Raw genomic sequence first — 21,859 nt, forward strand, 5'->3', positions numbered from 1 at the left:
CCTTTATTGTCACCGTACAGGGAAACTGGCACAAGGTTTACATTTCAGAAGACTATTAGCTGAGTCTGCTGAAATGACACGTGGTGGAAGAACTTTTAAAAACCCTTACTTTAAGAAAAGTCGCAATGAAACAGTAATAAAACACGCTGCTATGCAAAAAGTGTAAAAAGTAAGAATATTTTTTCTGCAGAGAAATGTTTGCCATCAGTGTTAAATTGATTAATAGTACTGATGCATGTGTTTAAGGTTGAGCTCATTTAAAAACTTTATATTCTGTGTATTTTTAGTGGTTGCCCTGTGAGGACCACAAGTCTAAAGAAAAATAATTTTTTTAAAACCCCTAAAAACAGTTATTCATGAGCTCAGAAACACAAGCCTTGAGTGTGTGACATGGTTAACTGTCAATCTGCAGGGGATTAAAAATATTAATGAATAATAAAGATCGACTGTTGGCAAACAACTGTTACACCTGCACTTGGTCAACTTAGTAAATGGACTGGTTCTTATATGGCAGTTTTTTACTCCACCTGAGTACTCTAAGCATTGCCTCAATCATGCCTCAACCACATGCCTCACTCATCCATTCATGCAAGCACATTTTTCTATGCTTAAGTGTTTTCTATCTAACATTCACACATTTATACTCTGATGGATGCGTTAGAGACAACTTTGGTCCAGCATCTTGCCGATGGATATTTGGCATCTACACTGGAGCAGCGTGGGACTGAACCACCAAGTTTCCCATTAGTTCTTACCTACCTAATGAGCTACAGGTAGCCACTTACAAGTTTTGTTAGCCTGGGCATGAGAAGAGCTGCCATCTCATCAAGACTTGCTAGTGTAGTGTTATTAGCAATTTACTTCACACTTCCATCCTCTTTACACTACACATGTTGCCCAAGGTGGTTAGTAAGAAATTATTTGAACTTATGTCTACCTACAGATTTGGCAAGTGCTGCTAGGTTATTTGTCAAGAAGCAGTTGAGGTAAACAGTAGGTAAATGATTTGTTAACAGTTTGTTAACCTTTAATGTTTATTCCTATGTGTTCAGTGACAGATTCTGTATGTAAGTCTCAGCTGACAGAGATCCACCAGCTTACAGGAAAAAGAGTGAGGTAACACCAGCATAGTGACGCTTTGCTCATTATGCCATGGCATGCTAGACACTGCCAAGCCTAGCCTAGGAAAGATTCCCTTAATGACTCCACACCTGTAAGACACATGCTGGGCTGCTTTACTGGTTTTTAACAGCCTGGAAATGAAAACCTACTGTTTAAACGCAATATTGCAAAAGAGCTTTCAAGGAAGGAGGAGGTCCAAGTCACTGACTCACAAAACTGTCAGGTTTACAGACTAAAAACTGTGATCTCATTTCTTTTGGGAAGGGCCAATCCCTGATTGTGATCAAATGTGCCACTCCTTAAATCCAGTTAAACTACATAAAGATGAAGGGATCAAGGAACGCAAAAAACAAATTTTTCAAACGGTGTTGCAGTTAATCTCAGCAGGGAATGAAATCCTGCTAGCTACTATGACCTCCACAAATAGTGACTGAATTTTCATTTAAAATCAGCAAGAAAAAGAATCATTGAGAGATGCAAGAATCTTAGAAAGAGAACGGTCTTTCACTGCAGAAGGATGGACTCCAGTTTAAAGGCAGTTTCATGTTCATTCTGTTCAAACACTGCTTTGTACAGGAAGCCAATTCTACCAAACTTAATGTAGACATAGGGATTGCCTATTGTTTAAGTATTTACTGGATTTTATTATTTATCTCCTGCATCGTGACAGACAAACAAACTATCCACAGTGGATTCTGCATCTCGATGACTGGACTATGCAAGAATTTTAGTTTAATTACAAATTTTCTAACTACGTGTTGAATATGAATAGAGAAAGACAGTCAGCTGTCGGGCCACAGGTCTACCTGGTGTTTTGGTTGCTGGCCTGCTTCTGTGGGGGTTGTGGTCTGGGGTGGCTCGGGCCTCTCAGTTGCATGGTGGGCACTCCGCTGGCTGTGAGGCAGTTCTTGGGGCTGGGGGTCTGGGGCCCCATCCTTGGCTTGTGCTGGGGTTGCCGGCCTGTCTGCTGCCTCTGGTTCCCTGGCACTCCTGCCCTTGGCTGTGGGAGCTCTGTCCAGCTTCCCTCTCCCCCTGCTGGGGTGGACGCACATGTGTCATTGGGATGTGTGGCCTCAGGTTTTCAATGCTTTTATGGGGTCGTGGATGCTGGGGCCTCCAAGAGATGCTGCTATGACTTAGAAAGTAGCTGCTTATTTTTATTATTTCTTTCTAACTAGCATAAAAAACATTCGCTAATGTAGATTAGATCACAAAAATCTCAGAGATTTTCAGAACTTTCAGAGATACAAGTCTGGTGTTATATTGGTAATTGCCAGCCAAGAAGCTGATGCACTTTATTATATTTATTGGGTAAATATTTTTATTGATATTCTGGTCTTCAGTGTTAGTTTACAGTCCAGCTTCAGTAAAAGCAAGTCAAATTCACATTTACTGTCAATGGCCAACATTGACAGGTAAGAGTAGACCACATTCACCTTTAATATTGCTTTGGATCAGTTTATGCTTTTTATTAGGTTGCAAATTCTATTTCTTTGTTACATTTAGTTAAAAGAAACAGGTAAGATAGGACATGTAGCCAAAGTCAACAAAACGTTATAAAGCTTCTGTCTTCCCTGCATTCATTGATGATGATTTCACAAAACGAATGTAGATCCCCAACCTGCTGTTAAAGTAATTACCGTAAGATTATATTTTTCTTCATTTCTAGCTGAGTATGTTTATGTGTGATTGTCAGTACAAAGGTTTGTGTCACGGCTGGCGGGGTGAGCCGTGCGGTGTTGGAGGAAAAGGAGGACCCAAAATGCGGCAGTGACTGATGATTCGAGTGACGTTTATTTACAAGTGGTGGAGTGGCAAAAACAGGCAGTGAGGCATGACAAAACAACTGAAGAAACCTAAACTGGGAGAACTAAATGACAAACCCGAGAGCATACAAAAGGGGTGCAGGGCAGCGAGCCGCAGAGACAGGACCGAAACACCATAGAACGCAGACGAGCCAACGACGAACACAGACCGACACCCACTATATATACACACACAAGGTAATCGGGTAATCGAACACAGGAGGGAAGAACAGCTGATCTGAATACACATGATGACTGGAGGACACAAGCTGAACACAATGACAACAGACACAGACCTTCAGAATAGAACAGGAAATCCAAAACACGAACCTTCAAAGTACAGCAGGAAACAGGTAGGGCTGATAAAACACTAAACTTCAGGTTCAACCCTAAACTAATACAAAATCAGAATAAACACAAGGCACAAAAATGACCCAGGACCATGACAGTTTGAGGAGAATGAAGGAAGAGAGGACAAAGAAATTGTATGATAGCAGGAAGAGCCAGGTGAGCAAATTTGCACATAGTTAAATGGAAAAACAATTATTTTTGACATAATTCACATAGATTTTATGGATGCTTTGTGTGATTTCCAATAGCATATGATACAAATGGTAGCACTTAACATTTAAAAGTTTGGACTTAGAATCTCCCCTGGTTTCTGTGTTCACCAGCTTTGACTATCCAAAATGGTACTCTGGTAATTTGGGGGATTTTATATTTTTGGAAGCAGAATTCAATCTTGTACACAAGCTTCAACTGACAGAGGTCCATTAATTTACAGGAGGAAGAGTCAGGTAACACCACTGTGGTGACACTTATTATGTTATGACATGCCATGACAAACCCAGCCAACCCAGCCTCCACAACTGTAAGACACCTGCTGGGCTGGTTTACTGGTTATTACAAAAACTCAGTTCTCATATTGTGGCTCAGACTACTGCACAGTGTATCAACTGTGCTGACAAAGAAAACTTTGAAAAATCTCTTTGGATTGGTTGCCCTTGATTATTGTAAAATCAGCTACATTCATCACCGCCCCGTTGTCCTCCACCCCAGATCATTTTGGAGGCTAAAACAGTTATCCTGGCTCTTTCTTTAGTACCTGGTGGAAATGCAACTAGGTTTTCAAAAGGTTGTTGGTCCCCAGGGAAGTTTCTTTGCTGAACTCTGAATACTAGAAATAATAGCTAATTATTGGTCATTTGTACTTCTGGAGAGAAAACTGATAAATTTTTGTGGAAATGGAATCCTACTTAGCACTCAGTATTTAAAAAAAACAAAACGGAAGGTTGTTGCGTATTAATTTGAGTATAAATCAGAAGAAATATTGGATATTAATTAAGATCACTTCTGTGGGGTGATGAATTTGTTTTGGGTTGTTAGACATAACTACTGATGTTATTCATTTCACTGCTTGCCACGTTACATTCTTTTAAACTGGGATGTTAAATGGAAAATCCATTGTGTTTTGATGGCTGTTATGCTAACCCAACACTAAAGCTAAAAAAAACCCCAGATTTTAACATTTATAATGATTGCTATGAAATTTTACCTTCAAATATCAAATATCTATGTGGGGGGCATTTGTGGAATGGTACATCTGGCAACTTTCAAACAGGCAAGGAAACCACACCAAAACATGTCCAGAAGTAGCAGTATTATCCACATGCAATGTCCAATGGGAAGTGGTAGGAAGGGGCAATCCACCCTCCATGAACATGTCCCACTGAGCCAAGGGTCAGCAAACCCCAGACCCAAGCCCAGGCATACACCAACACAGACTGACCATGGAAAACTTTGTGTTATAGAATATTAAATACCACCTAACTCCTTATTACAATCCCGGGCATTAGGTGCAGCTTTTTTGTGTGACTAATATACTTTATTTAAATTTTTTTGTATTAGTATATATTCTTTACCTTCTTAAATATCCTTTTATAGATTCTCTCTTCCTTTCCTTTTCATATTTGTTTTTGTTCTTCTCAGTACCACAGGGACAGCACCTAATTTCATTGTACTCGTTACAGGGACAATAAAGCTATTCTGATTCTGACATACCTTCAGAAACTAGTCACTAGCCACTTTTCAAATTTGAAGTGTTTTATTAGTGCTCAAATATGGGACTTTTTTCCATATATTATTATTCATATATTTCAAATATATATATATATATATATATATATATATATATTGAAAAATTTAAAAACTTGATATATAAATGGGCGACTGTGGCTCAGGGGTTTGGGAAGCGTATCTGTGACCGGAAGCTCGCCGGTTCGATCCCCGGGCTCTCTGTCCTGGTCGTTGTGTCCTTGGGCAAGACACTTCGCCTACTGGTGTTGGCCAGAGGGGCCGATGGTGCGATATGGCAGCCTCGCCTCTGTCAGTCTACCCCAGGGCAGCTGTGGCTACAACCATAGCTTGCCTCCACCAGTGTGTGAATGTGAGAGTGAATGAATAGTGGCATTGTAAAGCGCTTTGGGTGCCTTGAAAAGCGCTATATAAATCCAATCCATTATTCATGTTTTTAACATTTTTTATGCATATCAGTGTTAAGTGTTAAGTTGATTTAAGATGGAATGATATATATGGGTTAGTGAAAGCCTTTCACTGCAACAGAATGCTTGGTATTACACTATGAACTATATAGAAGGTTGTGTTTCCTGGCTTAATTTTAATTGTTCTCTTTCTGCCAACAAATTATTTCAAAATGCTTTGACCTGTATTGCAATTTTATAGAATCAGGAACAGCTGCAAGGTTCTGTCACGGTGACTACAAGTACAAGGAACTTCATTTGGAGAATCATTAAAGAATTTCGGTTTCTGCTTGACCAATTATTGTTTGTTGTTGTTGTTGTTTCTTTTCTTGGGTTTCTTGGCTTTACTTACGAAGAGTGTTGTCTCCACCAGGAGTAGGTTAGATAGTGTGACAGGTGCAGGAAACCGGATCCACCACGTCAATTATCAGAGGTGTTTGCGCAACAGCTCACTTACCCAAATGACCAAGCTTGCCACCTTTACGTTTCCATGGAACTGTTGTTTACAGTGGGTAGTGTGAAAAGCTGCAAGCTCACAAACGGAACTGAGTTCAGCTGGCAGCACATAAAAAATGTCTTCATATGTCTTTATTTCCATTCATGCAAACTGCTGCTGGAGACCTCTGCATTACTCTGCCAAATCGAGCCCTGCACTCACAAATTTAAATGTGGCCCAAATATTTTGTCCCACCTAGTTGTTGCCTAGGTCTGCACGCGTGGTGCACGTGCTAAAATCAACAATCTGAAGCAAACGTATTCTGAGAATGACGGGGAAGTGAAGTACTCCTTTATTAACTGTTAAGAGACGCTCATGCATCCTTCTGCCAAGTTTATGACGTTCTGGAACTGAATTTGCGTCAAAAAAAAAAATTTGAAGAGGAAAATGTAAATAAATAAAAAGTCCAGCAGAGCTATTGCTATTGTCGCTCTTGAGTTTTTTGTTATTTGATGTTCTTGAAAGCGGAGCTGCTGCCCGTTGTCATGGTGATAAATGAGCCAGTGTCCAAACACTGCCGTCTGTCCCGCACTGATGATCCATCAAAGGCATCTCCATATTCGTTAAATTCGCTCTGACTACGCCCCAATTACCGGGCGTGTCTGCACTGTGCTGATGGAGATTCCGTTTTTTTCTGCAGCCTGCTCCACCTGCTTTTCAACCGTAGCGGGTTTGAATCCGATTTAGTCTAACAGCAGCAGCAGCAGCAGCAGCAGCAGCAGCAGCAGCAGGATGGCCTCCAACACTAGGACTATGGCAAACCTTCCCAGCGGGGTCGGAATATGTGCCACCCTCCCCGACATCCTGTACCTCCCAGAACTGGTAAGAAACGGCGATTGTAGGAACTTTTCTCTGTCACACAGTTTTTACTCACAAAACATGCAGAAACTTTCTTATCCAGAGATGTTCAGATGGAAAGCCCTTAAAAAATAATTTTAAAAAAAGAAAAGAAAGAAAATAACTTTTAACCATTTTCTACTTTTTATTTCAGTGACGGTTTTTGTTTTCTGAAACAGAAGGACAAAATTGTTTCATTTCTGGTTAACCTGTGGTTCAAAATATATTTATATAGTAGGTATAGTGTAAAAGTAAGTTACAAATAAGGTTAAACTTCTCACTTTCTCTTCACAGCAGTAGTAAGAGGAGCTGATTTACAGCCACTTTGCAGAGAACGTGGTTCCAAACGTTTTTGTGCTCTCCTGTGCCTAATTTTAAGTTGGCTTCACCCTACTGATAACTGAAGTTTATAGGATGCTGACTGAGGGTTAATGATGTGGGTGTGTTAGGAGTAGGATAATCTTCCTACATGAGCAATATTACAATTAATTATATTCCAGTGACTATGTCATGAGCCAAACATCACAATAGGCGGAGGACAGACCGAGCAGGTTGGATTCCTATGATGACTCTGTGCAGTGGAGGAAAACAGATATGAAAAGAAAAAATGTTTTCATAAGCCACGTTTAGCTTAAGAAAATGTCAGCAGTGGAGGAATGTCGCAGGTGTTTTCACATGAATGTGTGTGAACAGGTGGAGTTCAGACAGTGATGACATACGGTGGAGGAGGGTCAGGCTCCCTGAATAATGCAGTCTGTCAATCATTAAAGGTGTAGAGTAAACGAAGGCAGTCACGCCTGTGCTGCATGCTCAAGTAGAAGTACAGGTTCTACAAATAACTGCAACACACGTTGTGGAAACATATAATTTCCTTAAACTAAAGCTTTATGATCGTCCCAGATCTAACTGAGGCTGTCATTTAGGGGCTTCTAAGCCCGTGTGGAGATTTTTCACATGTTCCAGCTCTTCTCATGTGTACATGATGTATACATGTTGTTGCAGGTTTTTGGTGGTCTGGTGTGGATCTTGGTGGCATGCACACTGGTAGTGCCAGAAAATCCTCAGGGCTGGGTCATGTTTGTCTCTGTCTTCTGCTTTGTGATGACTTTTATCTGGATGGTGGTGTTCGCCTGTGGGAGACATCATAATAAAGCCAGCTGGGCAGCAGCAGTAAGTCCTCCACAAATCATATCGCACACACTTACTTGTCCTTGCTGCTTGGCAGCTGTCTGATTGTTGAACTTTTATCTCTATTTTTGTTATAAAAGTAGTTATAAAGCATCTTGAGGCTATTGTTCTTGATTTGGTGCTATATAAATAAAACTGACTTAAAGTGTGTTTCATTCCTGTTTATGTAGCTCTATCATACCTGTCTTGACTCCAGTAGCAGGAAGTACCCCTGGCAGATAGAGGATCCAACTTATACGCAATAGAAATTGACCAGCTTGAAGTCCTACCTCGTTGTTTTGTCTGTTATAAACTGTAGTATAATACAGCGAACAATATTAATATGGTTGCTTCAGAGAAACACGGATCGTTCTAATTGCAAATAGATGCAGTTAAATGATGGTAGATATACAGCATCTACCTTCATCATCAACCCTGACACATGCCTCACTTTAGAGGTAAAAAAGAGACAGGAAACAGAGATTTTGGCAGAGTTTTAAGGAAAACGCACCCTTCCTTATAATTCTATATAATATACATATAGTACATATAATTTTATATAAACCACAATTAAATGTTACAATTTAAGCCACTTTACTTTTCCTTCTTGAGCTTGTGTCCATTATATATCATTGTTCTGAACTTTTCTTCTGCCGTGGTTAAATGACAAGCATCAGTGCAAGATTGCTTTGACAATCTTCTTCGGTTGCTTTCCGTGGTGCTCTGACACCTGATATTTAAGAATTTGCAGCTACAAAACAAGTTTTTTGATGCAAACACACACAACACAATAGCTTTACATGCCAGTGTTTGACAGGATTTTGCAACTATATGTGTGTTTTGACTCTATGCCAATGCAGGCAGTCACCACTTTGAAGACATCACCACATAACAATGTCTCGCTCTTTTTCTTCCTACTCTGTCAGGACTTTTTGTATCATGGCATTGCTGCATTCTTCTACCTCAGTGCTTCAGTGGCGTTGGCCAAAGTGACGCTGGATCTGAGCGGAAAACAGAGCAACAACACAACTACAGGACCACGCAACTACAAGTTGGACGTCTCTGCAGTGGTGAGTCAGGCTGTTGTTACTTGGGTGACACAAAGAAATGAATGATTATAAAGCTAATGAAATAAAGCCCACAGAGAATTACACACTGGTTGCAGTTTTCTTTCAGAGTTGGCTCTCAGTGAGTTGAAATAGTGATACAAGAGGTAGTCGTATTTCAGTGAGGCAAACATAAAAATACCAAATAGTTTTTATTGCATTAATTCTTTCAGGCATCATTTTTAATTTTACTTTAAATGTACTGATTTTTTACTTTACTTTGTAGATGTTCCGTTTTTGTTTTGAGGTATTTAACCTATTTTAGATCATGTTCTGATTAGTTGTTTTCTTTGGATCTTTTAATAAGAAAAAATAGGAAGAATCAGAAGAAATCAAGTCAGTAGAATATTTGCACAGATCTTCATGAATTTCTGTCTGTCGTGGATGTAATATTTGATCAACTCCATAGCCCTAACTTAAAAAAAAACATAGGAGGCTATCATTACCTAGTAAAATGATTCCAAAATACTAAAATAACTTTGAAATCTCACCTGCTTTACTTCTGCAGTCTTCTGCTGTGTAAGTATCGACTCGCTTAGTAGACATTTTTGTCGCTAGTGGTTTTCTATCCATTTGTAATTGTTTTGTGTCTGTTTGCATTAATGTTCTATGTCTTTGTAGTCATTATATTCTATTATTTCTTGTTAATTAACTTGTTTTTTGTCTTTATACTAAGCTAGGCTAAAGTGGTTTTAATCTAGATGTTAAGTCTCAATAAAAAAGAGAGTGTTTGGCACATTGTCAAACAACGGCTTTGAAACTGAAGCCAGCCTATTTTTTAAAATATGAAACTACTTAAGAATAAACTTTTAGTGCACTCAAGGTGGTGAAGTGGAGACTATTCTAAAACCTCTTTCTCCAGGGCAAATATTTCATTGCATTGCAGCAGCAGCAGCAGATCTGCTTTAACATTTAGCTCTATCATACAAGATTTACTCTCAACAAATGACTTCTAATCAAAGACGGATATTATGAACAATTTAGCTTCAGTAATGCCTGGAGGAAATGTTATATGTTGCTGTTAACATTGCTTAAAATCTGATACTGTGTTGGTTTGGATTTTTTTAAGGCTTTAAGTTTCAGTGGTTCAAAGATCATTTAAGGTGTTGATTACCTCCTGACCTCCTGATGTTCTCTGTCTTTGCAGGTTTTCTCATATGTAGCCACTCTTCTCTACTTCGTCCACACAATCCTGTCTGCCATCCGATGGAAATCTTTCTAGAAGCTTTCTCCCTATAAACCTCATGAGCAGAACTGAATTTCATTTTGTACATACGGAAATGCTGATATGACGGGGGTTTGGTGATGGAGACTGTCAAGTTACTGATCTGGCGTTTCCCTCTGCTAAATGAAAGACGATCTGGGTCTCACTGTGCCTCACACTGCCTCATGTCTACTGTTAACTTCCAGAATACCATTCCACAGTATCACTACTTACAGCCACAAGATTAAAACCAGGGGCCACACAGTGTGTAGGAACTGGATATTTGTGAATGTGCTGGGATGCCAAGCACTGGAATGTGAAAGGTGGATCCTTTGCACTCCTTATCCCAGGAATAATGGGGTCTGAGATTAACACCTTAGATTAGTTTCAGATTTCATTTGCCATTTTAAATAGTTCTCATTTTGCAAACATTTTTAAGTTGACAAAGTGTTCCAATAAAACCCTGCTTTGTAGTAAAATAATCAATGCTACGTATATGTCAGTAGTTTTAATGTTGTGGCTGTTTTGGTAAATGGTAAATGGCCTGTATTTGTATAGCGCTTTACTTAGTCCCTAAGGACCCCAAAGCGTTCACAATCACTACTCAAGCTCTCATTATATAGAAATGTCAGAGCGCCAAAATAAAGAATAACCAGGATAGGAACAGAATGATTGTATAGCCAGACATAAAAAGATTTATCATTGCCCTGCAAAACTGAGCAAGCCAGCTTACTTAGAAAGACTGAGGGACTAGAGAGACAAGCTTATTTGCTGATATCAGAACACTTGATATCATTTGGCGAGGAGTGAACTCATCACTTGAATGATCATTCTGCTACACTCCATGAAAATAATATTTGACATATTTAGTTTAAATTAATGTGATAATTAATTTATCAGTGATTAATTTCAGGTTCCCATGGGTCCTTTACTCCTTTTCTTCTCATCATTATTATTTGGATAACTTTGTCCTTTAATGAAAACCTTTCGATTAATATTATTGTTCTGCTCTCAGCTGACTAAAGAAAGGAGCGGGTGGGGAAACATTTATATTTTTGTAGGTTTATTCACACTTTCTTTGAAATTAAATAAATTTGGGGTTTTTTCATGAAATACATGAAATATGTGAAGTGTGTCTGTATGCTATATTACCAGATTTTGTAAGGTGAATACAATACATTCAGACAGAGATTGTGGTTTGTTGAATAGTTATGCTACGTGTTGAGTGCTTACAAATTTTATGCCAAGGAGTCCAGACCAAGTCTGCTGTGACACACACAAAAGGTGATTTTGAGCACTTGTTTTTGTATCAGTTTGTGAACAGATTTTTTCAACATAATGCAGTTCATGCAGTGTGAATATGTGGTATATAGAAACAGTATCCATTACATCACCAACTTTGAGCTTTGAAACTTTGAACTAGGACTGTAGTCGCGATTTTAATGTAAACATGGGGAACCAACCTTAAGAAGGGTCAAAAACTAGTTCCAGAGAAGAAGTTTAGCTAAATACAAAATAATTTGTCAATAATTTATTAATGAATAAAGAAAATCTGTTCTGTTCAATCAAATTTCATTTATATAGTGCAACATGATAACAACAGTTGTCTCAAGGTGATTTATATTTTAGGGTAAAAACTCTACAATAATATAGAGAAAACAGAAACCCCCAAAATCAGATGACCCCCTACGACAGGGGTGGGGAAGCTTTTTTATATGAAGGGCCATTTAAATGTTTATATATTTCTCAGAGGGACATACTATTATGAACACATACCTAGGGATCCAAAAAGAAAGACCAAAAAAGCTACATGAGGTTTCAGCTCGCCAACACACCTCACAGCAGCCGGAGGTGAGTGCAACAACACAAGCTTGACACAGGGGTCGAGGGGACACGGGAGAGAGGGAGACAGAGACAAGACTAAGACACACAAAGGACAAGGGAGACTTAAACACAAGTTAGAACATAATACAAAAAAGGCACAAAACTCAAAATGCTGGTTCAAGATGAACCAGAACTATGACGTAACCAACTGCAAAAAAATAATGATGAGATTCATTTAAGATAAGATAAGATAAGATAAGATAAGATAACCTTTATTAGTCCCACGTGTGGGAAATTGTGTTACAGCAGTGGACAATCCAAAGTTACATGGAAAATTAGAAAAAAGAAAAACACTGGAATAAGATTTCAATAGATACTGTATACAACTGTACACAATAGAATAGAATAGAATAAAATAATATATACAATCGAATAAAATAGAATAAAATAGAATACAAATGCTATATACAATTGAGTATAATACAACGATGCCAGAAAAGAGTATTGCACTTAATTTGCACTTAATTTGAGATTACAGAGCACAAAAACTGCTACTGTTCTGAAGTGCATTACTATTTAACTATTGATTACTGAATTGGCCAAATGGTTACATTCTTGGGATTTACATGTAAACAGAACAGCTAGAAAGAGACACAACACGAGATAGAAATGGATAGCAGCCATGAATATTTCACGTAGCAGAAGCTTGTTGCTTTTCTTTTCTGTTTTTAACCACAGTAGCATTTTACTGCTAGAGCAGCAGAACAGCATGAAGCAGAAGCATTAATGATTTATATCAGTTAAATAACAACAATAGCATTTGTCCTGAAAAGCAACTGATAACTATATTTTAATCACTCGAGCAATTTCTTCTGACATAAACACATAAACAACAAGATCCTTATAGCGTTATTTCCCGCTGTTATAAAGCGTTGAATTCATTTGACAGCTGTACAAACTTAATCAAATTTTTAAAAAGTAGTGTGGATGAGTCATGTCCAGATATTTTAGCTCTGGACATGACTGAGCTAAAATAACCACTACTCTTTTTATTCTGACCAGCAGTGAAGAGTTTAAATCAGAGAAAACATGAAAGCAGGTTTTATAGAAGTACAGCAGAGAGCAAATACAGAACACGGCGCCTCATACACAAGATGTGTTTCCATCACTTCAGAGATGCATGTTTACATTGGCATATTAATTTCATGGAAAACTCCCATGATCATAACCAGTATTTATTTAAAACTTAATCCTAAACCTCACAAGTTCATCCTCATGGGGACTTGCTTCATGTCAAGAAAATATAAGTACACATGGAGCCATACTGGCAGTGTGGCAGGTCAGTGAACTGTAGCTGTGATGGATAATTGATGAGAAGGCAGGAGGTGATAATAGCAGAGTATTTCCATGAAACTGAAGACGAGAGAAGCCCTGGGATGATGCAGTCTGTCTAAATGACTATGACATCCTAATCTCAGACAACAAACAGTTGATAAGCATTATGGACAAAGATACTTCATGTCTGTGCCTCTTTTATGGATAGTCTTGATGTTGTAGACAGCAGTGATCCTCCAACTTTGTGTCACCATTTTGGATATATAACAACCCCCAAAATGGGCCCTACAGTGGTTAAAATGCACATTAGTTTAGGCACAAAGAAAACTTCTTGTCCTTCTGTGCTTGATACTGTCGACCATAATATCCTATTAGAGCGATTAGAACATGCTGTAGGTATTACAGGTACTGTGCTGCAGTGGTTTGTGTCATATCTACCTAATAGACTCCAGTTTGTTCATGTAAATGGAGAGTCCTCTTCACACACTGAGGTTAATTATGGAGTTCCTCAGGGTTCAGTGCTAGGACCAATTCTGTTTACATTATACATGCTTCCCTCAGGCAGTATCATCAGAAGGCATAGCATACATTTTCTTTGCACTTCAGATGATATCTAACTTAATCTATCCATGAAGCCAGATAATACACACCAACTAGTTATGAAGCAGGAATGTCTTAAAGACATAAAGACCTCTATCTTTCTGTTTCTAAATTCAGATAAAACAGAGGTTATTTTCCTCGGCCCTAAAAACCTTAGAAATATGGTCGTAACCAGATACGCGCTCTGGATGGCATTTCTTTGGCCTCCAGTAACACTGTGAGGACTCTTGGAGTCATTTTTGACCAGGACTGCTTTCTTCCATTTGACAATATCTCTAAAATTAGAAATATCCTGTCTTAGAGTGATGCTGAAAAATTTGTTCATGCTTTCGTTACTTCCAGTCTGGACTACTGTAATTCATTTTTTTAGGATGTCCTAAAACTCCCTGAAAAGCCTTTCAGTTGATCCAAAATGCTGCAGCAAAAAATACCAACAGGTATGTTTTTTCTTTCTGTTTATCCAACTTTTTATTGCTTTGTTTTGTTATATCCTCCTGAGAACCAAGGAAAAAGATTCTTCCGATTTAACTTTTTTTTTGTAATTTCCCGTGTCTTTGGGGTCACCCAAACACATGAGATATCATTGGAAAGCCCAGGATGTCCTTTATTTACTACATTGGGCTGGTTCTCAGGAAGATTTATCATTTCATGTTAACCTGTACCGTTGCCTCATGTATACCAATATCCTCTGCAGCCACCTTATGGTGAAACTGCTGTACTACAGCTAAGGCCTACACTTATTCACATTGGCGTCAATAAAAGCAAAACTGATAACAGCCCTAAAACGCGAATACACACAATGCACCTGATTCTATTATTAGCTTAAAAAAATAAAAGATAAAGATAAAAAATAAAAGAACAATAAAAGTCAGTCATTAATTGTTACTATCTTACAGTTAACTTTAAGATTTAATAAAAGGCAATAACGTATACATTTTAAATATTTATTAACCAGTTTATGAAATATATGTTGTAATCTAATAATCTACAAACAGAAGATTTTCAAAAGTGCTCAAGTTATAAGTATTGATAAATGCATTAATTACCAAAAAATACAAAAATTTAACAAAACCAAAAGTATTTTTGTAGCAAGTAAAATTCCAGTTAGGACAAACAGGTATTTATATAATAAAGCCTCCACTTACAGACTGTTAATACATACACTGATACACTGAACTAGAAACTGATGTTGTGATATATGTTGATGAAAAGAGACTGTCACGGCTGGCGGGGTGAGCCGTGTGGTGTAGGAGGAAAATGACCCAAAATGCAGGCAGTTGACTGGTGATGAGAGTGATGTTTTATTTACAGAAGTGGAGCGACTGAACAGGTAGTGAGAAAAGACGAATGACTGAAAAAAACCTAGACTGGGAAAACTAAATGACAAACCTAAGCATGAAACGGGGAGCAGAGAATGCAGAGAGACGTAGATACACCGAGAAACACAGCTGACACTAATGGACATGATGAGAAGCAGACCTACAAAGTAAAACCGGAAACACACAGACTGTTTTGCAACAAAAACGCAGGGACCTGAACGGAGCACAGAGGGGAGACACAGGTAGGGATAATAACACGACAACCAACCCAAAGAATTAATACAGAATCAGAATAAACACCAAACACAAGATGAACCCAAAAAGAAACACAAAACGCTGGGTCAACGACCCAGGATCATGACAGAGACCCATAACTCTACAGTCCATTCATGTGGAATCTGAATTTATTAAAGTTTTAACTTTCATTTAAACTAACATTTGTTTGTAGAACGCACAATGCATTTCTGAACATCAGAAACTATTAATCACACACTAATATGGACATTTGTAAATCTTGTTTTGTTGTACCAGCATCATCTGGTACCAGAACGCCTGGAGTGAATACACACAGTGCAAATAACACTGAAATCCGAGACCTCCTGCTGAGCAGGGACACTGCTTAACCCAGTTTGGAGATAATGATGCTACCTTTGATCCATAAGGTATCAATGTCTTTGAGTGATGTCACTCTGTGGTGAAAATAAAACAGCTGCTGGCCATCCACAAACACACGAAATCTGCTTTGTTCACACCGAATCTCAATCTGTGAGGACAGAGGGAATGTTTAGTTAATTTTACAGTCTTTTTCTTTCAGGAGCGGTGTGCACTGAGTAGTTGCCATTCATTCGTGTACTCCTTGTTATTGCCGATCATTTCATGACACCCAAAATCACTCGGTAACAATAACATATCCATGGAATGTACTCTATTTTGCACTAACATATTCTACACATGTAATTTATATGTATAGCATAAACTCATAAATGCCATTACAGTATCAACAAGTTTATGGTACCTTGAAGGGCTGGTCTCTGATGAAGGGGAAAAAAGGAACAGCTTTGTCAACATCTCCCCAGGATCCAGACATGCAGGCTCTTCGTAGCACTTGTCTGTCCTTGAATCGAACACACATCTCCAGAGCCACATCAGGTGGAGGCTCCCTGGATGTGCCACAACCACATGTCAGGGCAATGTAGAACCTAACAGGGGGATGGATATACAGTATGAATCTGGCCACACCTTTCCTTAGATTATCACATAATAAATGAATTTTATATGCGGTGGTTTCTCAAAAGGGAATCCTACAATCAGGCATCGTTTTGGACTTGAATAATGGAGAAATCTCTGTAGGAGAGGCGATTACCATACTGATGTCACTGACTTTAAGCCCATCTTCACCCCTCAAAGTCACAGAGACCTGTTTTAAATTCTGTCTAGATAACATTTCTTCAGCATTCACTTCAAAAGTCTTTAAGGCAGCTGTCTCAAACTCAGAGCTGCTAGGGGCCACTGCTGGAATGCTTAAGTATTCAATCAGAACAAAAAAGAAAACATCCACAAATATTTCCAAAAATGTAGTTTTTTTATTTTAAATATTGTATAACGAGACAAAACTGCAGATGTAAGCACAATTGTTTTTCTCATGCTTAACTAACTCATCGGGCACTCTGCACTGGCTGCAGTGGTTATTATTATATTTACATGCTTTCATTTTCCGTTTCTCATCAGTAGCAACTCGTACTTTTTGACCCTCCTTTTTCTCCCTCCCTCGCCCTCACATGCACACAACAGGAGGGGCTGTCCCACACATTCCCCCTGCAGCACAGACTACACTGTCCATGATGCAACATTCTTAAAGGGGCTGTAACACTCTGCTCATGCTGCCTTCATATTAAATAATTTTAGAGGAATAGGTATGGAGGGAAGAAGGATCTCGTATATAATGTGGTAATACTGTGGGAAGGATGGAAAGTCAGTAATTACACAAAACATTTCTACCTATCAGGATGGGGATTCACAGTACCAATCACTATGATCCTTTTCCCCAGCTGCATTCCTCCTGGGATACGACCTCTGAAAGGAACTGCCTGCACACACAAGCATTTGCATAGAGCAACAAAATGCTGAAAAACCACAGTTAATTAAATTTGATTTAAATAATAAAGTTAAAAACTAAAAAATCAAAAGGCAAGCAAGTGGTGAGCCTAAATAATTTTGGATGAATCTAATGGAAATATATGGTACAATAAAATTACAAAAATTACTGAGAATTCAAGAATAAAGCTGAAAACGTTTAAGACAAAACGGAAAGAATACAAATGTGCTTTTTGTTGAAAAAATTAAATTCACTTCTGTAGCACCAAATCACAACAACAGTCACCTCCAGGCACTATATATTGTAGGGCAGTCACTGTGTAAATGGTAGCATAATCTGACCAGAAAAGGCTAAAGTGTTACTTTATTTCCAAAATGTTTTCTAAGTAAAGTGTAAATTGGATAAAAATAAAAATTTTACAAGATCCACTGCAAAATAAATAGAAAAATACACATTTTATATTATATTATACATCATGCATGCTTCCCTTAGGCAGTATCATCAGAAGGCATAGCATACATTTTCAGTGCTGTGCGGATGACACCCAGCTCTATCTGTCCATGAAGCCAGAAAACACACACCATTTACTTAAACTGCAGGAATGTCTTAAAGACATAAAGACCTCTAACTTTCGCTTCTAAATTCAGATTAAATTGGGGTTATTTGTACTCGGCCCTGACAATCTTAGAAATATGGTATCTAACCAGATTCAGTGCACATATTGAACATTTTCCATTTGCGCAACATCTCTAAAATTAGAAATATCCTGTCTCAGAGTGACGCTGAAAAACTAGTTCATGCATTTATTACTTCCAGGCTGGACGACTGTAATTCATTATTATCAGGAAGTCCAAAAAACTCGCTGAAAAGCCTTCAGCTAATCCAAAATGCTGCAGCAAGAGTCCTGACAGGGACTAGAAAGAGAGAGCATATTTCTCCTGTTTTGGCTTCCCTTCATTGGCTTCCTGTTAAATCCAGAATTGAATTCAAAATCCTGCTCCTCACATACAAGGTCTTAAATAATCAGGCCCATCTTATCTTAATGACCTTGTAGTACCATATCACCCTATTAGAGCACTTCGCTCTCGCTCTGCAGGCCTACTTGTTGTTCCTAGAGTATTTAAAAGTAGAATGGGAGGGAGAGCCTTCAGTTTTCAGGCCCCTCTTCTGTGGAACCAGTTTCCAGTTTGGATTCAGGAGACAGACACTATCTCTACTTTCAAGATTAGGCTTAAAACTTTCCTTTTTGCTAAAGCATATAGTTAGGGCTGGACCAGGTGACCCTGAATCCTCCCTTAGTTATGCTGCAATAGACGTAGGCTGCCGGGGATTCCCATGATGCATTGAGTTTTTCCTTTCCAGTCACCTTTCTCACTCACTATGTATTAATAGACCTCTCTGCATTGAATCATATCTGTTATTAACCTCTGTCTCTCTTCCACAGCATGTCTTTTATCCTGTCTTCCTTCTCTCACCCCAACCGGTCGCAGCAGATGGCCCCGCCCCTCCCTGAACCTGGTTCTGTCAGAGGTTTCTTCCTGTTAAAAGGGAGTTTTTCCTTCCCACTGTCGCCAAAGTGCTTGCTCATAGGGGGTCATATGATTGTTGGGTTTTTCACCGTATGTATTATTGTAGGGTCGACCTTACAATATGAAGCACTGTTGTTGTGATGTGGCGCTGTATAAATAGAATTGATTTGAACTGACATGAAATGACATGAAATTCAAATATATTGTGTTTATTTATTACACTGAAACTGATTAATACGCTATTAATAATGTAACTGTTATTGACATGATGCACAGCTTATTTGTGATTAAAATAACAAACTTTACATTTTAAATTTCCATCAAAGATGAAATAGTTTTGTTTTATTTTGTTACTTGCAGCCTTCACATCAAAGTGTGTTTGCTTGATATTCATGTGACATTACCAGTTTTCTCTCAGTGTCTCTGTCAGGAGGGTCAGTATTTGCTTTTCTAGGCTCAGTCCCACCTCTCTGTGGTAAATTCCATTTCTGAAAGGAAGCAAAAAAAATGATTGCAACTTCACCGGAAGTGTAGATAGATAGATAGATAGATAGATAGATAGATAGATAGATAGATAGATAGATAGATAGATAGATAGATAGATAGATAGATAGATAGATAGCGTGACAATAAATACATCACAATTACATAGACAATTATTTCGGTTTACAATAGAAAGCTTGGTATTTACTTCACTCCTGCTGGCCGAATGAAGTCAAAGCATAGGTCACAGTTTGATCACGTGCCCTCAAAGCGTGAACAAGGCAGGAAGCTATTTGAGTTGAAGTTGACCTTCAAAATATAAGCTTCAGATTTGAACTCGTGCTACAAACTTCGTAATAACAAATCAGAAGCTCACTTACGAGCAATTTACATGTTCAGTTGATTTATAATTTACCAGAAAAGAATGAAGTGAGTATTTTTACAGACCGGAGCTGAATCTTCTATCACGACCATCAACCCTTCTACGCGTATTGTTAAACCAATTATTAACTTGCTCAAGAACTGATATTGGAAAAGTAAAGTTGGAATATGGGATAACCATAATATAATTTCGATATAAGACTTAAGTTGATTGTATTAGTTTTACTTTTCTTTCTTTGTGCGCGTGTGTTTATTTTTATTTAAAAAACAAGCAAACACTGGGCCTTTATTTTGGTGGCTCTAAGCGGAAGAGTCGCTTTACTTACTTCTGCCATTTTAAAACTACCTGTACTAGAACAGGTTGATAGTTTTCAAAGCCAAGAAAGCTTAGGTTGTGTCTAAACAGCCACCTGAGAAATAGATCGAAATCAGAAACGGAAAGTAATGAAGTAGTTTGTCAGCCTGCTTCGTCTCTGTGTCCCCTCTCTGCTTGGTCACTTACCTTCCTGCCCTGCGCTGCTGTCAAACTGTGTGTTTCAGCCATGTTAACCTGAAGGGAACAAAAAGCAAAGAAATAAGCTGGAGATCCAGTTTGTCTGCTGGTCGCTGAATGAACAGTGACGCAAAGCTTAATCTCAGCACACACACACACACACACACACACACACACATTTTTGATAATCAGCTGCCCTGCATGCCTTCCTGTTTCTAACAAGTGCGCTCATTGTGAGGCTACAACTTAAGGTAAAATAAAATAAATCCGCTTCAAGCACAGCAAATTAAATACAATATGTCTTATTGACTTCAAAAGCTTCAAGTTTACAAGTCTCATATTTTTCATACTGCCAAGAATTCTCGAAAAAAGTGCCTGAAAGAATGCAGTCAATTTATTTACCTTCATGTCTGAGGATAAAGTGCAGAGTTCACGCAAAAGCTCAGCGGGAGAAGATACATTTGTTCGGTGGTGTGCCGTGTCAGCTGTCCACTGAATATTTATATTATTAAATATAATATTTAGATTTAATATTTAACATTTGATGAAAAGTTACAAATATTTTACTAAATGTTGTAAAAAATTACTCGAAAAAATATGTTTTTGTAAGGTTTTGAGCTAAATGTGGAAAAATGTTGCCGTTAATTTCAGCATGTTTCACTTTACAAACGGCGCCCCATACAGAAATGTTTCTTAAACCAGGTAATCAAACTTGGTCTGCATTTCTATATTTGTTAATACAATGCAGAATATAGATATGCAGAGTAAAACAACTCAAGTGCACAGAAGAAATCACGATTTAAAAAACAAACAATAAAACTGATTTGACTTTGAGCTGTAAATCTATTCGTCCATCACTCAGTAATTCTCAAATTGAGAGCATCATTAAAAATAAAGACAAACAACAAATATTTTTACTGTTTTTCAAGGGGAATATATTTTTGAAGCTCTACAGTAGGACAGTGCATGAGGCCAAATACAAACAGAACCACTAGACTTATCTTAATTGTTACTACCTTTAGATACACAATAGTTTTTAATCGGATACAATCAGTGTTCCTATCCCATTTGAGATATCAAGATATAAAGAATAGACTCAATCCATAAATACTCACAGTGTCTGCAGCCGAGCTGTGGAGCTTATTTTTACCTGTCTGTGGGCCTGAAATTGCATTTCTAATGTGGTTTAGAGAATACTGAAACACTTCTTGTTGTGACTTTTCTGAAGTCACAAATGAAGAATCAAAGAATGGGAGGAAGCAGAGGACATGGAGTCACAGGAATGGGCTGAGCTGCAGGAAACGGGAAATGCAAGCAGCCTTAGAACAAGAGGCTACAGTGCACTCGCTGCATACCGTGTTCTACATGCTGGGCACCACATGAAAGCATCTGTTGGTAGCTACAGTTTCTTCTGATTACACTAAACAGATACTTATCAGTGATTTGCTGTAATAACAGAAACAAAGCTAGCAGGGATATTCACATGTGAAGAAGCTCCACCCCTTCTAACCAGAATGAAAATG

At 38.3% G+C, this 21,859-nt stretch overlaps 2 protein-coding genes across 2 annotated transcripts; one reads left to right on the forward strand and one right to left on the reverse strand.

Annotated features, from left to right (window-relative positions):
• Window positions 1-6,457: 6,457 nt before the first annotated feature.
• LOC146706928 (myelin and lymphocyte protein-like) lies at window positions 6,458-11,468 on the forward strand. Its single transcript, XM_085458227.1, has 4 exons — window positions 6,458-6,785; window positions 7,803-7,970; window positions 8,894-9,037; window positions 10,221-11,468. Exons 1-4 carry the CDS (start codon window positions 6,696-6,698, stop codon window positions 10,293-10,295), a joined length of 477 nt encoding a protein of 158 aa, XP_085314353.1. The 5' UTR covers window positions 6,458-6,695; the 3' UTR covers window positions 10,296-11,468.
• A 3,845-nt stretch (window positions 11,469-15,313) lies between these two features.
• LOC146706929 (galectin-related protein-like) lies at window positions 15,314-21,509 on the reverse strand. Its single transcript, XM_085458229.1, has 6 exons — window positions 21,452-21,509; window positions 20,346-20,393; window positions 19,384-19,467; window positions 17,354-17,442; window positions 16,371-16,554; window positions 15,314-16,118 (listed from the first exon to the last, which is right to left on the reverse strand). Exons 2-6 carry the CDS (start codon window positions 20,385-20,387, stop codon window positions 15,975-15,977), a joined length of 543 nt encoding a protein of 180 aa, XP_085314355.1. The 5' UTR covers window positions 20,388-20,393; window positions 21,452-21,509; the 3' UTR covers window positions 15,314-15,974.
• Between the last annotated feature and the right edge of the window lie 350 nt (window positions 21,510-21,859).

Source organism: Copadichromis virginalis, linkage group LG6 (genome assembly GCF_057382275.1).
Source record: "Copadichromis virginalis isolate Kocher_CV1m ecotype Utaka linkage group LG6, C_Virginalis_male_GT1.1, whole genome shotgun sequence".
Taxonomy (NCBI): domain Eukaryota; kingdom Metazoa; phylum Chordata; class Actinopteri; order Cichliformes; family Cichlidae; genus Copadichromis; species Copadichromis virginalis.